General features: G+C 35.7%; 2 protein-coding genes across 16 annotated transcripts in view; one reads left to right on the top strand and one right to left on the bottom strand.

Moving 5' to 3' along the window:
- The first annotated feature begins 977 nt into the window (after positions 1 to 977).
- On the top strand, positions 978 to 12,305 carry LOC145335068 (uncharacterized). 11 transcript variants are annotated; one of them, XM_080180766.1, is made up of 7 exons: positions 978 to 1,027; positions 3,711 to 3,762; positions 4,896 to 4,949; positions 5,854 to 5,945; positions 6,295 to 6,380; positions 9,212 to 9,262; positions 11,206 to 12,304. In XM_080180766.1, the coding sequence occupies exons 1-7, from the start codon at positions 997 to 999 to the stop codon at positions 11,290 to 11,292; spliced, it is 453 nt and encodes a 150-aa protein (XP_080036892.1). In that variant the 5' UTR covers positions 978 to 996; the 3' UTR covers positions 11,293 to 12,304. The 11 variants fall into 11 exon arrangements, with proteins under 11 accessions (XP_080036892.1, XP_080036898.1, XP_080036894.1 ...); XM_080180772.1 differs by having other exon boundaries at positions 9,212 to 9,266; XM_080180768.1 differs by having other exon boundaries at positions 9,176 to 9,266.
- Positions 12,306 to 14,120: 1,815 nt separating this feature from the next.
- The window catches only part of Fcp1 (RNA polymerase II subunit A C-terminal domain phosphatase Fcp1), a 47,676-nt gene continuing 45,091 nt past the window's right edge, over positions 14,121 to 16,705 (bottom strand). Inside the window, exons 26-27 of one of the 5 annotated variants that reach the window (XM_080145580.1) lie at positions 16,544 to 16,687; positions 14,121 to 14,201 (exon numbers count right to left, since the gene is read on the bottom strand). In XM_080145580.1, coding sequence (XP_080001706.1) covers positions 16,586 to 16,687 — 102 coding nt within the window. In that variant the 3' untranslated portion in view covers positions 14,121 to 14,201; positions 16,544 to 16,585. Of the gene's footprint in view, positions 14,228 to 15,507; positions 16,688 to 16,705 lie in introns of those variants that run through there. The other 4 variants (XM_080145581.1, XM_080145584.1, XM_080145583.1 and 1 more) reach the window with 4 other exon arrangements.

Here is a 16,705-nt window from a genome sequence, read left to right as displayed (position 1 = left end):
CTAATATCTTATAAGAGGATTAGCAAAGACCACATCACATCATACAACAATATTTACAGATCATAACTTTTCATCATATTTATTCTGGGATCAAATAAGTAGGCATTGGAAAATAGGGTTGGACCGGATATCCGGCCATTGTCAATATCAGACCAGGTACTGGATATTGAAACTATCAGAATACCAGATATCCGGCTTATTTGTTAATGCCGGATATCCGGTTACCCAGCCGAGTATCCAGTAATTTTCCGATTTTCGAATGTTAGATTTCCGGCCAAAAAAGTATCCGGCCTAACCATATTGGAAAACAACAATAACGGTTACCTTCAACGTGCCCATTCGAGCACAAAGCTCTTCCAACCTTATTTTGAAAAAGATCGAAAATAAGCAGGGTGGGGGTTAGTCTATCGTCTGTTTCTTTAGGTCAGGTTAAGTTGTATTAGATACTTGGTAGCCCCGGAGGAAAAGGTAAACCCCAACGACTTTTTAATTTGGTTAAAAAAGGGTTGTAGGGAAAGCACCAAAAAGCTTCTCTATCATCCACTTTGTAAGACTGTCTGCCTGTATACCTGGGTCACCTTTCAAACATATTTCATATAGATCCATGAAAGATTTTTTTCCAAATGGGTTTATATATCCTAAGCAAAAACCAGTTTTCAAATTTTACAGTAACTCGATTAAGTTTTTCCCCTATGCAAGTATTTACTCATCTGTAATACAAAGTAGAACGATGTCTGTCTGTCTGAAGTTTAAGATCTCAGTAACCATCGAACCGATTAGCCCCCACTTTTTAGGGAATATTCCTACTGGGCCTGTAATGGTTCTAAGTTTTGGGGGAGTGCTTTTTGCTTTTTAGTTGCCTTCTCGGCTGACGATAGCTATGATAAAAATCCTTAATTTTTTTTCATTTATCAAAAGTTTGGGCTTATTATATTGTATTGTATATAAACAATAAAAATCTGGAAATTTTTGCCATTCTGTTTTTGGTTGAGAACCATGAACTTTGGTCTGTTGATCCTGGTTTTCGGTAAGTAGGTTTTGTTTCCAGTAGGGTACCATGAACTTTGGTCTGTTGATCCTGGTTTGCGGTAAGTAAGTTTTGTTTCTAGTAGGGTACCATGAACTTTGGTCTGTTGATCCTGATTTTCGGTAAGTATGTTTTGTTTCTAGTAGGGTACCATGAACTTTGGTCTGTTGATCCTGATTTTCGGTAAGTATGTTTTGTTTCTAGTAGGGTACCATGAACTTTGGTCTGTTGATCCTGGTTTGCGGTAAGTAAGTTTTGTTTATAGTAGGGTACCATGAACTTTGGTCTGTTGATCCTGGTTTTCGGTAAGTATGTTTTGTTTCTAGTAGGGTACCATGAACTTTGGTCTGTTGATCCTGGTTTTCGGTAAGTAAGTTTTGTTTATAGTAGGGTACCATGAACTTTGGTCTGTTGATCCTGGTTTTTGGTAAGTAAGATTTGTTTCTAGTAGGGTACCATGAACTTTGGTCTGTTGATCCTGGTTTTTGGTAAGTAGGTTTTGTTTCTAGTAGGGTACCATGAACTTTGGTCTGTTGATCCTGGTTTTTGGTAAGTAAGATTTGTTTCTAGTAGGGTACTATGAACTTTTGTCTGCTGATCCTGGTTTTTGGTAAGTAGGTTTTGTTTCTAGTTGGGTACCATGGACTTTGGTCTGTTGATCATAGTTTGCGGTAAGTAGGATTTGTTTCTAAATAGTAGGGTACCATGAACTTTTGTCTGTTGATCCTGGTTTGCGGTAAGTATGTTTTGTTTCTAGTAGGGTACCATGAACTTTGGTCTGTTGATCCTGGTTTGCGGTAAGTATGTTTTGTTTCTAGTAGGGTACCATGAACTTTGGTCTGTTGATCCTGGTTTGCGGTAAGTAAGTTTTGTTTATAGTAGGGTACCATGAACTTTGGTCTGTTGATCCTGGTTTTCGGTAAGTATGTTTTGTTTCTAGTAGGGTACCATGAACTTTGGTCTGTTGATCCTGGTTTTCGGTAAGTAAGTTTTGTTTATAGTAGGGTACCATGAACTTTGGTCTGTTGATCCTGGTTTTTGGTAAGTAAGATTTGTTTCTAGTAGGGTACCATGAACTTTGGTCTGTTGATCCTGGTTTTTGGTAAGTAGGTTTTGTTTCTAGTAGGGTACCATGAACTTTGGTCTGTTGATCCTGGTTTTTGGTAAGTAAGATTTGTTTCTAGTAGGGTACTATGAACTTTTGTCTGCTGATCCTGGTTTTTGGTAAGTAGGTTTTGTTTCTAGTTGGGTACCATGGACTTTGGTCTGTTGATCATAGTTTGCGGTAAGTAGGATTTGTTTCTAAATAGTAGGGTACCATGAACTTTTGTCTGTTGATCCTGGTTTGCGGTAAGTATGTTTTGTTTCTAGTAGGGTACCATGAACTTTGGTCTGTTGATCCTGGTTTGCGGTAAGTAAGTTTAGTTTCTAGTAGGGTACCATGAACTTTGGTCTGTTGATCCTGGATTTTGGTAAGTAAGATTTGTTTCTAGTAAGCTACCATGCACTTTGGTCTGTTGATCCTGGTTTTCGGTAGGTAGGTTTTGTTTCCAGTAGGGTACCATGAACTTTTGTCTGCTGATCCTGGTTTTTGGTAAGTAAGATTTGTTTCAAGTAAGGTACCATGAACTTTGGTCTGTTGATCCTGGTTTTTGGTAAGTAGGTTTTGTTTTCAGTAGGGTACTATGAACTTTTGTCTGCTGATCCTGGTTTTTGGTAAGTAAGATTTGTTTCTAGTAGGGTACCATGAACTTTGGTTGTTGATCATGGTTTGCGGTAAGTAAGATTTGTTTCTAGTAGGGTACCATGAACTTTGGTCTGTTGATCATGGTTTGCGGTAAGTAAGTTTTGTTTCTAGTAGGGTATCATGAACTTTGGTCTGCTGATCCTGGTTTTTGGTAAGTAAGATTTGTTTCTAGTAAGGTACCATGAACTTTGGTCTGTTGATCCTGGTTTTTGGTAAGTAAGATTTGTTTCTAGTAAGGTACCATCAACTTTAGTCTGTTGGTCATATCATATATCATTATAATGAAGTAACAAGATGTCTGTTTGTTTGTTTTTCTGGTTGTCTGTACCAAAGGATCTTGCTAACTGCTGAACTGAACGGGTTCTCCTTAGCTTCTCATAGGTCCTGGGAAGGTTTATAACTATTTTGGGGAAAGGTACCACTACCTTCCGCAGAAAAATCGACAAAAATAAATAAATTAAAAAAAACGCCGCCCTTTTTGCAATTTTCTAAAACCATAACTAACACCATCTAGCGGCGAAAAAAAGGAGTTTTTGGTAAATAACTGATTTTTAAATAGATTAAAATAATTGTATGTGTCCTTAGAGGCCTCTAGGGGGCGTAGCCACTAGTTCTAGTAACAGGATCTCTGTCTTTCTGTACCGGAGAATCTCGCTAAACGCAGATCCGATATGGTTCTCCTTTACATTTTATAGGTTCTGAGAAGGTTTATAACTATTTTAGGGAGGGTACCTCCACCCTCTCAAGAAAAAACGTCTTTAGAAAAAAAATTTAACCCCACCCCTCCACAAATTTTTTTTAACTAAAATTGAAAATATGGGTTAGTCGACTTCCTCCCCCCTAAAAAAAAAGTTACCTCCCCCTCAAGTGCTTCTAAGGGCGTAGCCGCTAGTACATAATATACTGCAAACATTTCTCATTTATTTATAATTTTAGGTCTTACCGTAGCCAATGTGCAATCCCACCTAATTCCATACTATCTTTACACGTAAGTTTAAAAAAACTTTGTCAAAAAGCAGAACAATAATAACCTTGAAGGCGAAGCTTTAGAAAATTATTTAGTCAAAAATAAGTTTTTTGCAGATTTGTAACATTAATATGTACGGCCCATTTCCAAATAAATCTAACACGTTTTAAATTAATATGGCGATCTAACATACAAAACGCTATTTGTTAGTTTGTTAATTTATCAGATACAAACTATCTAAGTCACATTATTATGTAAAATATAATAAGTTTTAAATCAAAAGGGGGATTGTATCATACTATTTGTTAGTTCGAAGATTTATCAAATACAAGTTGCATATCAAGTTTAATCTTAGAAGTTTTTAATCAATGGGGATTTTCTACCATAAGAAGGGTTATTTGTTAGTTCCATGGACGTCCAAGCTTTTATTTAAGGGGGAGGGGGGTGGGTGTCAGGGTGAAGGTAATGTGTAATTCCAAATTTTGCAAGTGTTAAATTGAAATTTTTACCCCTCAAATATATAATATATACTCCAGTAGTAAAATTTACTATAAGAGTTAAATCCCCCCACTTAGTTTTTTATAGGTTAAGTAGTCACAAGAGCGAAATGTAAACCAAGAATGACAATATCCATAAAAGCGAAGCGCTGAAACGGTAGGACAAACAGACATTAACACTTGTATAGTGTCATATAAAGGACTTAACTATAGAGTTGCTTCGCTTATAATATTGTACTTTATTGTCCCAGGAATCAGTATACTTAAAATCAGATCAATCGGATAATTATATCACATAAAAATTTGTTGTTAAAAAAGTTAACAAATCATTAAAATGGACGTTCGTACATTTTGGTGATGATTATAGATTTGCTACGCTTTTAAATCGTACCTAACTACTAGAGGAATTACAATGCAAAGTTTGAAATCGATAGGACAATTCTAACATGCCTAAATTAACGAAAAAAGCTATCCGTTACGGACGGACGTACGGACGGACCGACCCTAACTATTGAAAAGCTTCGCTTTTAAAAATTAACTGGATCATAAAAATTAAAGGCATTAAACCAAAACTTTTTTTGGGGATATTAACTGTCCAAAAAGTCACCCCCCCCCCCACACGCTTGGACGTCCCTAGTTAGCTTGTTAATTTATCAGATATTCGCTAAGGCACAATAACTTGCTGCCCAGGGAAATTTGGAGTGATTACAGGAAAGTGCATATTTCATGATATAATAATCACTTTGATAAGGTCTATAGTAGGGTCTATAGTAGTCTATAGTACATTATTCATGAGAGTAACAAAATCATTTAGATTTGAGAGATAAATCGACATTGTTTTCATATCATTTTTATTTCATCTTTTTTTAAAGCGAAGCTTTTCTATAATTAGGGTCGGTCCGCCCGTACATCCGTCGTAAACGGATAGCTTTTTCGTTAATTTAGACTTGTTAGAATTGTCCTATCGATTTCAAACTTTGCATGGTGATTCCTGTAGTAGTTAGGTACGATTTAGAAAGCGTGGCAACTCTATAATCATTACCAGAATGTCCGTAGGTCCATTTTAAGCATGTTAATTTTTAAAACTTTTTTAACAGCTAATTTTTATGTGATCTAATTATCCGATAGATCTGATTTTTGGTATACTAATTCCTGGGACAACAAAATACAATATTATAAGCGAAGCAACTCTATAATCAAGTCCTAAAATGTAAGTATGTCCATAAACATTATCCTGTATAAAGCAGTTTTTCAACAAATTTACTTACAATTTTGCTTCGACTTTTATACATTTATATTCTGATTATTCAGTTCTGACACTGTACAAGTGTTAATGTCCGTTTGTCCTACTGTTTCAGTGCTTCGCTTTTATGGATGTTGTCATCCTTGTTTTATAGAAAAATACTGAATTAAAAAAGAAACAATCATTGTAATTTAAGAAACGACAAATTAAGTTTTAATAAAAGTCTCCAAGACAACGAGTTAATAAAAAACTTGAAAATATCCCCTCTTTCCAGGCAGACAGCACCTCTATTTGCATTTGATTTTTCCAATTTAAATTATTAAACTTGTTGTACCGTGTGTACCAAAAGTAAAATAGCATATTACCGTACAGACAAACGCCCGAGGATGATGGAGGGCACCGCCAGCAGGAGGAGCCTGTTGTGGCAAGATTACTTGAACCTAACTCTCAGCTGGAATATCCAGGTACAAAGTAACCCGCGACTGTAGCGCATCCGCTCGAATTTAGGTACGAATCTCTGCCCTACACCTCGTCAAAACTTAAGACGTTAAAAATTGATCCTACTGTAGCAAAGTCAGGTCCGCGACATAAATTGTTAGGGTATGATGAATGCTTTTGCCCATAAACAAAACAGGCGCAACTCATTACCATGCACTGTTAGGACTTCTCAGACAAAGGTTGTGCCATTAATGGGTTGGTTGTCGGTTGGATGTTACTTCACCTAATATCCACCAGTGGGCGTCAGAGTATTGCATCCCATTGATGATGGCCTTTCATACAAAAATGTGTACAGAATGCTTTTTAAATTTTAAGGGGAAACAAAGGCATTGATAAGAGGATCCAACACCCACATGCAGAATGTTCTGAGGTCTCTCAAGATGTACAAGAGAAATCAAAAGGTAGGTTGAAAATCAATGGATGTAGAATACGTGGATATTGTGCCAGGGGAGTTTTGTCTTCCATTTAAGCTGCTGTTATAGTCCTAAGATATTGGTCAATGGTTGGGGCAGCGGTAAAGTAATATGAGGGGCAGCGTTGCGGAGCCGTTTGATTTTGGTGCGGCTTTGCGGAGCCGTCTGTGACGATGGCGGCTCCGGCTTCAGCTATGGCTCCAACCTAAAATCAAGAAAAACCTCGACATATTTTTTCCCCACGTCTATTTTTGACTTTTTAAAATGGACTTGAAAAACTTGATAGGGGCATTTGCACATGACAAAACAGAGTTACCAAATTATTATTTATAAAAAATCTCTATATTTATCTAGTCCGGAGCCGTTTTTTAACGAAAATTACGGCTCCGGCAAAAAATGGCGGCTCGACGGCTCCCGGCTCCGCAACACTGATGAGGGGATATCATTATATTGGCCAAGCTGGGTGAAACTTTTTATGAGAGTAGGCGAGAATCTTTCACAATATCCACGTATCATATATCCACTATAACATCCTTAAAAGATTAATGTCTGTAATTAACAGTCCTGGGAAGGATTTTATTAATCTTTGGGAAGGTTAACTCCTCTCCTCAAGAGAATTCAAAAATAACATTTCAAACCAAAATGCATCTGTAAAATTTATTTTAGCAACAAAATTAAAGATGAGAGTCGACCCACTCTCCCCTTCGTAGGCACCAAGAATTTGGAGGGGAAATATTGTTCTGCCCTTGGTCTCCACCAGAGGCCTGATGTTCTTGACTGACTGGCCTTATCTTATGGGCTAATTCAGTCATACTTAGGTATAACAAGGCAAATTTTTATTTTATAAAGGAAGTCATTTTTTGCGTATTTTTGATGAAGTTGTGTGTTACCGTTTAGTCAAATGCGCGTACTAAGTCAAACTGTTCTTAACCCTTACAGATCGGGCCCCTATTCCCACCTTAATAGATCGGGGGGGGGGGGGGGGGGTCATATTGACCCCCCCCTCTATTTCGGCTTCTGTTACAGATAAAGACGTAAAATTTTTTTCTGGTGGTTCATGTGTATTTTTAGAGAAAATTACTTTTTCTAGTCATAGCGGCCAGGCCGCTCCTTAGCCGCTTTTTAGCGGCCAGCCGCTAAATTTTAAAACAGCTGTAGAGCGGCCAATTTTGCAGCTAGGATGACAAAATTTTAGGACGAACTTTTATTTTTCATAACAAAAAAAATACTTTTTCTGATCATCGCCGAAAAACGGCAAATAACGGAAACCGCCATTTTCGGCGGTTACGGCGGTAAAACGGCGGTTGGCGGCGCCAATCAATATTTTTATCTGTTTGTTGTTGCTCAAGGATTTACTAAAAAAAATTTTAGGTCTCTAGCTGTAATAGAAGCCACGATATTCATGATATATGTCTGTAGTAAAAGCCGGACAAAAATCGGTCATAAAGTCGGTCAGGGTGCGGTCAAACGGTCATAACACCACATTTCTCATAAGGTCATTGATATCTCAGTATTCCCAAAAAAAAATTTAGGTTTCTACCTTATACACAAAAGTCATAATGTAGAAATTAAGATTTATTTAGAATATTTTTTTAATTTTGGTGCTACCCAACCGACTTTGACCGGACACCACGACCGACACAGACCAGATATCCTAATAAAATCAACTCTTGCCGACGTATAATTACTAAACTTAAAAAGTCATGAAGTCACAGCTCTCCATCTTACCTACAAAAAAAATGACATTGAAAAAACTAGATGGGGGGGGGGGGGGGGTCAATATGACCCCCCCCCCCCCCCCCCCGATCTGTAAGGGTTAATGATGACCAATGAATATGAAAATAAATATAAAATGTTCATAATTAAAAACAGCTTGACTTGATAAGCGCATTTGAATAAACGATTACACACAACTTCCTGGAATATACGCGAAAGAAATTACCCCCTTTTTATAATTTCACTTAGATTATTTTGATGCTACTATAGGTCATACAATATAATATACTAGCGGCTTCGCCCCTAGCCTCTAGGGGCTTTGCCCCAAGAGATAATTGAGAAGAAAAAAATTAAAGTACTACTGGTGCTGCTCATAGTCTAATGTGTTCTCAAGAAAATTATTTTTTCGGGGGGGGGGGGGGAATTTTCATTTTTTGGGGGGTTCGGGGTGTCCCACCCTTCAAGAAAATAGCTTAAAACCACCACAGGACCAGTAGGTATATTCCCTGAAGAGTAGAATCCGATCGGTTCAGTGGTTACTGAGATCTTAAGGGACAGACGGTCAGACATCGTTCTACTTTGTATTATAGATTATTATGACCATTAATTTTTAAAGCTCTTATCATGAGGATAATCTTTAAGCAACTGCTATTATTTTAGATAGATATTAAGCTTTAAGGGTAGTATCCAGGGATCTAATTCTAAAGGGATAAGACAAAGGCCGAATACACAAAATTACCCCTTATGCAGATAACAATAAGTTGTTGAAACGTTTGGACACTCAATTTAATGAACCAACCAATCAAAATTCTATAGAAGTCCCAAAAGTTGTTAATCCAATGTATAAGAAACGTTATTATAAAACCTTGGGGACTAGTGTAATGACCAGCCCAATGTCCCCTTCCTCCCTGGGTAATATCAAAACTGCCAAAATCAAATAATCTAATTTGAAGAACTAGCCAACCCAAAGTTAAAATTAAAAACTTGCCTTTTTCTACCTAGGCGTTTAAATGTCTGTTTGGTTCGCAATGCACTTTTTTTGTGTGTTAAGTAACAACTCCTTATAGGATTATTCACTCATCAAGTTAATGCATACTTTCCAGAGAATGTTTTTCCCGGCATTCCTCAAGGAACTCGAGAACATTCAACAAAGGGTAGGTAAATATTTTATATCTTATTAATTGTGTGTTGCCATAGTTTCTTAGTTTTTGGACCTAAGTAGTCATGAAGCGGGACAAGACACTTTTGTATGCTAGCCAGCTCAGGCTCCACGTAAGTACTTGACCCCAATGTCTCACGGGAGCAACTAATTATTACCTCACCATCGCCGAGTATGGTGGTGTCCCAAATTAAGTCACCGTAATGAAAGACACTCTCCAAAGGGAAGGTTGTGATACTATGTACACGACTATTTAGTATCTAAATTACTCAATTATCTCCCCTCTTACGCAACCAAGGGGATGTTGCGAGAATGTATTGCAAATAAGAAAGGGAGGAGTAGGTTGCGCTAAAAATCCGTAAAGGTTGAGAGTTTTGATATATTTAAAAACAGTAGTAGAACGATAAAAATTTATGTTAACTTAAATAAGGGTGCTTGCTTACATGTGAAGACCGGAGCACCGAAACCCCCCCCCCCCCCCCGCTTAGTTTTGACAAAAATCAAAAATAAGGGGGGGGGTAGTTTTTTAACCCCCCGCTTAGTTTTGACAAAAATCAAAAATAAGGGGGGGGTAGTTTTTAACCCCCCCCTTAATTTTGAAGAAAATCAAAAATAAGGGGGGGGGGGGTAGTTTTTTCACTGTACAACACGCCAGAAAGTTGAGTGAGGTAAATCAAGTAAATCCAGTATACCAGAGGGGAAACCTTATTACAGGGATATTCATGTTTTGGGGCATAATTTCCTTATTTATTGACTTTGGCCAGTAAAAGGTTTTTATTTTGCGCAAAATTAAAACCTTTTACTGGCCAAAGTCAATAAATAAGGAAATTATGCCCCAAAACATGAATATCCCTGTAATAAGGTTTCCCCTCTGGTATACTGGATTTTCTTGATTTACCTCACTCAACTTTCTGGCGTGTGTACAGTGAAAAAACTACCCCCCCCCCCTTATTTTTGATTTTCTTCAAAATTAAGGGGGGGGGGGTTAAGTCTTTGCCTTGCTGAGCACTTTTCCTCCTTGCCGTTTTCCAGACATTAAAAAACTACCCCCCCCCTTATTTTTGATTTTTGTCAAAACTAAGCGGGGGGGGGGGGGGGTTTTCGGTGCTCCAGTCTACCACATGTAAGCAAGTACCAAAAATTGTCTTTAGTTGTTTTCAATGAGAAACACACATATTTAGTGATTTTTAAGCCTCAAAACTCACACCTTTACAGATTTTTAGCACAACCTACTCATCCCTTCGAATTGCCACATAAGGACTTGAACTCTCACTAACGTAACCAAGTGCATTACCACATAGAGCCAGTTTAAATTTAGGCCAATAACAGAAGCGTGTCTGTGGTCGATCTAAAACGAGTTAAGAGACATGCTCCTTAAAAAAGAAAAAGGAATCAAAGTAATGGGTTTCTCAAAAGTTAGGCAGCTTCTAATTTTGAGCAGCTAGAATGGACACTTCTGGTGATTTCCTTCATACTGCATCTGGACATTAGAGTAAAACAATAAGCAGACAAATTAAGTCACCGTGCCGTAATGAATGATGCTCTCCACAAAGTGTCTTGGGATAAGGGTTGTACAGATATTATGTATGTAACTATTAAGTATCCAAACCACTCAATAATCTCCCTTCTTACACAGTCAGGGGAAGTTGCATGGATGTATTCAACTGAGAAATTCAAGTTACCACATGGGGACTTGAACTCGAACTCTCACCACCATAACTCAGTGCGTTACGTCCCTTAAAAATAGGTGGTCCCACCCCCCATTCAGCCATTTTTCTAAAATATGCAGTAAAATATATGTACCCACAATTATGATAAACAATATCACCCCTTCTATCGGTTAAAACTATTGGTGGAAAAGTTTGAATACTGGATGTTTGTACCAACTAATGAAGAACGAATTTCTTTAAGAATAAGCTTATTATATTTGTTGTTAAGGTAAAGGACTACCCGTACCCAAATAATGAAGATAACCAAGGTTTAATAACCAGACCTATCTGCTATTGTCCTACATCACAACAGTAGATATGAAAAATGTCCAGTATGGCTTTGAAACCAATTAAAATCCGCTGGATTAGAAAAGGTTCTGAGTCATACTTGAAAATAATATATTGCATCGTATTATAGAAAATTTTCCACTAAAATTTTATCCCTGTTTTCTTGGTCTAGGCCTCTGGTCTCTTGGGTCTAACAAAACTGGAATTAATCTTATTATTTTCCATTTTACTGTTTTCAGAAAACTATCTAAAATTCGATGCGATAAATAAATAATCATAAGTAATCGATAAAAATGTTATTTATTATATGTTTATTTGTATATTATTACCTATGTATGTCGTAGAGACAGACTGTAATCCAAATTATTATGAAAACGGTATATATATACCTTATTTCATTGTCGGCCCAAAACCGTATTTTAAAATTGTGTATATGTTTATTACATTAAATTAATTTTGAAGAGGATGGCTTCAAATTTAATTTATATTTCATTATGGCTCTGAATCATTTCTGCTGGATTCTGAGCCACACTGAAATAACTTGTATAGTATCTAATATGGTAAAATTATGCGATAAATAGTTTATATATATATATAACTCAAAAATCTCTTAAAAACACCTTAAACCATTACAAATAGTTTGCAATAATACCCAGATTACGAGATTTTTGCCTTAATTGCCCCACCCTTTATATCATTTAATAAGAGGCTGGATTAGTAATATTTTTTTCCTGTATGGCTTCGGAACCGATTGATATCCGCTGGATTAAAACCAGTTCAGAGTCATACTGAAGCTAGTGTAGCATCGTTTTGCAGACAATTTTCCACGAATATTAAAATAAAAATTAATTTGGTTAGCCCTGGCCTTCGGCCCCTCTGGTCTAACAAAACTGGTTTAAATCTTATATTTTTTTTTATTTTAATATCCGTGGAAAGCTGTCTATAATACGATTCGATAAATAATTATTAAAAAGATTTGTTAAATTGTATGATAAATTTACATGCTTATAATGTTTGAAATAAATTAACTTGAAACCTTAGTTAAATATTTAATCATTATAAAAAAGTAACAGGATGTCTTTCTGTCTGAGTATACCGATGGATCTCAATAACCACTAAACCGATTTGGTTCTCCTAAAAAAAAAGGTTTTTGCAGGCCTGTGGAAGGTTTGTTACTATTTTTGGGAAGGGTACTACCATCCAAACAAAAATTACCCTTGGAAAAAATAAACACCTCAAGAAGTTATTGTTATTTTTCTTTTTCAAAATTAAAATCGATGGTCTTTTTAAAAGCGAAGCTTTCCTATAAATAGGGAAGGTCCGTCCATCCGCTGCAGATGGCTTTTTTCGTTTATTTGGGCATGTTAGAATTGTCCTATCGATTTTAAACTTTGTAGGATGATTCCTGTAGTAGTTATGTACGACTTGGAAATCGTAGCAACTTTATAATCGTTACCAGAATGTCCGCACGTCCATTTTAAACAAGTTGATTTTTAACAACATTTTTTTAATAATCCGATTGATCTGATTTTTGGAGCACTGATTCCTATTACAACAAGGTACAATAATATAAGCAAAGCACTCTGTAATCAAGTCCTAAAAATGTAAGTACGTCCTTAAACAGTATTATGTATTTGAGAAGTTTTGCAACAAATATACTTATAATTATGTCAAAGTTCTATGTTTATATTTTGCATTTTCAGTTCTGACACTCTTCAAGAATTAATGTTCGTCTGTCCTACCGTTTTAGAGCTTCGCTTTGATGGATATTGTCATGAACGTCAAAAATAAAACAATGTCTAGAATAGATACACACATGTCATAGAAATATGTGAAAATTTTTGCTGTCTATCTTAAATTGGTACTACGTCAAACCCTAGATACGTCAAACAGTAGATGCGACAAACGCTAGACAGACAAACAGTAGACAGACAAACCCTAGACACGACATACGCTAGATACGACAAACGCTAGAATGCGACAAACGCTAGAATATGACAAACACTAGATTTTTTCTAAAGGCGACAAACAATAGATACGACAAAGGCTAGAATGAATCCTATTATATCTATAATACAAAGTAGAATGATCTCTGTCTGAAGCTTAAGATCTCGGTAACCGCTAAAAACTCTTCAGGGAATATACCTAATGGTCCTGTGATGGTTTTAAGCTATTTTATTGGGGGATGAGACCTCCCCCCCCCCTCCCCCCAATAAAAAATTTATCAATCTCTTGGGGCAAATCTGCATGTAAAGGACAAATATAGCAGAGCGAGAGGGGACAATGGGCTGTTTATAACACTAGTCCCCAAAGTTTTATAAGAACGTTTTTTTTTATTTGTTGACTAAACAACTTTTGTTACGTGAATGAATTTCGATTGGTTGGTTCAATAAGTGTTCAAACGTTCCAACCACTAATTTTACGCTATGTACATAGATTTTTCGGCAATTATCTTATCCCTTTAGATCCCTGCATTGATAGATTTTTGAATTTAGTATTTATGAACGAAAATAGCAATGAATATTTTATAAGTTTAAATTCTATCGTATGTCGCTTCTAGTGTTTGGCGCACTTTAAAATTCTATAGTTTGTCGCGAAATTAAAAATTCTACTGTTTGTCGCAGTCTAGTGTTTGACGCATCTATTGATTGTCTGTCTAGCGTTTGACGCATCTACTGTTTGTCTGTCTAGTGTTTGTCGCATCTACTGTTTGACGTATCTAGTGTTTGACGTAGTACCCTTAAATTAGCGGCCGAGAAATTCACATTTCTCCCACCATAGTACGTGTTACTGACGGACAGACAAAGTGAATTATAGAGTAGCTGCTTCGACACAATAAACAATAAATCATTAAAATTGGCATAAAGAAGTTTATTTTGACATGTAAAAACCACACTGTATGAAATTAATATATATTTCATTGTTCACATAATTGTACTTTAGATTTGACAGGGAAGCAAGGTATGGTATAGAAATAATGAAATCAGGGATCTTCAGGGATAAGACAAGGGACAATAAATTGTTGCTCATTCCATAAGATGTCGAAAAAATTAATTCTTCTATAGGTTAAAAGTATTGGATGAAAAGGTTTGAACTAGGGATTCGTCAAATTTTTGGACCGAATTCGGATCCGTCAAAAAAAATGGCGGATTTCCGCGGATTCTTATTTTTGGCGGATTCCGGATTCTAGCAGTATTTTAAAAGGCTTTTTTTTTAAATGTAGCAAAAAATTAATTTTCTTGGTGTTCTCTATAATTCACTTCCGAGAATCGAACCAGAATTTAAAAGATTTTATACATATATAATGACTAGAGTTGGCTCGATATAATTATCTCCCTATTGGCTAGTTTTCTATATGCATATCTATTTCTCAATAAATCTATTTTCCTCACCCGGCATTACTATCTAAAAGAAAGTAAATATTTAATAATTTAAATGATTTTAAAAAGATTTTTTAAATTATATTTTTTTCTTTACATTACCATCACCAAAGGGTTAATGATGATGATTACAATTTTAGTTTAATATTTGAACACACAAAGTGTCGCCAGAATCGAATTCTTTTAAAACAGAGTTTTCTTAAATTTATTATATTATAAATTTAAATTTTCTTTTTTATGATTAGAAATTAAATACATTAATATAAGGTAAATAGCAACATGAAATAAAAAAAAGGAATTTATTTTTAATAAAGTAAAATAATGGGTCTTAGCGTTCTGGGCAATGAGAGTTTATTATGGATTATTGGAGCACTATGAGTTTTAAACAAATATTCCTTGGAAAACTTGAGCTCATTTATAGACATTTATTTCCTATATAGATCTGACATGGATCTTGAAGCAATTAAGCAGGCCGTTTTGTACATGTTTAAAATTGGAAGATTTCATTAAATAAAAGTTATCGCAAATATACTTAGTAAATGATAATCTTTGCCTTCAAAAAGCGGGAATTGAAAGAAAAAACTCAAGACGCTAATTGTAGCCTTCTTACAAAAATTCGTCCAAAAATAAAGCGGATTCTTCGCGGATTCTTATTTTTTTTTTGACGGATTCTGGATTCTAGCAATATTTTAAAAGGCTCTTTAAAAAATAAATTAAGGGATTAAATTATACCGGGTACTGTGAAGAATCTAAAGCTACGTTTTTTCATATTTTCTGATCTCACCACTTGGTGGTGTAGGTGGGGAGAGATGGGGGGGGGGGGTGATCTTTGCCTTCAAACGAAAGAAAAAACTCAAGACGCTAATTTTAGCCTAACAATTAAGAATCCGAATCCGCTATAAAAAAAACTGCTACCGGTTTCGGATTCTGGATTCCAAAATTGACCAAAAATTGGGCGGATTCCGGATTCGGATTGCCAACCCTAAAAAAAGTAAACAAAGTTTTTGAGAATAACGTGGTTAGAAAACTTTGAGTACTTTAAGCAACTACAGCCCAATATTCCCTCCCTCCCCATGGATTTTGATAATTTGCTAATTTGATGGATGTGCAAAAAATGAATGCATCCAGAGAGGAAGGGTACAATGGGCTGTTTATTACACTAGTCTCCAAAGATTCATAATAATATTTTCTCATTAGTAGGCTTAACAACTTTGGGGACTTTCGTGCTTTTTGATTGGTTGATTTATTAGGTTCAGAGTTCAAAAGTTTAAACCAATATTTCTTATCTAGGGACGAGGTAAATTTGTGTATAATCCTTGGGGATATACATCAATTATCAAACATTGTCTTATCCCTTTATATCCTTGATCTAATATAATTGAACATGGGATTTATGGATAAGACAATGCAAGGTAAATCATATTTCCTTAAAAGTTTTGACTGCAATATACCTTATAAATATTAGAAGGGAATAAATGGTTGAAGATTAATATTATCACAAATGTCCTCTCCCTCCCTGAAAAGAATGCAAATTAAAATATAGAGATTAAAACTAAATTAATTTGAAACTTTTTATCTCACTTAAAAGTTTAAAGTAACAAAAACACCCAAACTTTTAAAATCTTGTAAAATTTTTTCGAATTTTTACAATTCTTTAATCAGCTTTCAGGAAGGGCAAGGACAATGGACGTTAAAACAATCTACATACCACCAATATTTTTCAACTATTTATGAAATAATTCGTGGCATAAAAAATAATTTCGTATTACAGAAATTTTTCCACGAACATTAAAATAGAAATCAAAAAATTAATACCAATTTGTTAGCCTAGGCCTTCGGCCACATGCAACTAACAAAATTGGATTTAATCTTCCAATCTTTCACTGGCATTAGCCTTACTTCCCTATCATTATCATATAATTATCTCGGCAATTATTTGAGCTAACTGCCCAGTTCTCTCTCTAGCTCCGCCCCCATGAGACTCCAATCATCTTGTGTAGCGTCAATATCATTGTCATCATCATCATCAGGATCATTGTCAATCTGAACAACAATAAGTAT

This window comes from Acartia tonsa, chromosome 13 (genome assembly GCF_053477335.1).
Source record: "Acartia tonsa isolate MP-2025a chromosome 13, ASM5347733v1, whole genome shotgun sequence".
In the NCBI taxonomy this organism is placed as follows: domain Eukaryota; kingdom Metazoa; phylum Arthropoda; class Copepoda; order Calanoida; family Acartiidae; genus Acartia; species Acartia tonsa.
Note: the sequence above shows the minus strand (reverse complement) of the source record. Positions and strands in the feature narration are given on the sequence as shown.

Bases quoted from the DNA above. Each gene is read 5' to 3' on its own strand.
- LOC145335068 (XM_080180763.1), top strand. From the start codon at position 997: ATGAACTTTGGTCTGTTGATCCTGGTTTTCG. The intron at 3,763-4,895 runs GTAAGTTTAAAA...TTAATTTATCAG, and splicing joins ATTCCATACTATCTTTACAC to ATATTCGCTAAGGCACAATA. The intron at 9,263-11,205 runs GTAGGTAAATAT...TTTGTTGTTAAG, and splicing joins TCGAGAACATTCAACAAAGG to GTAAAGGACTACCCGTACCC.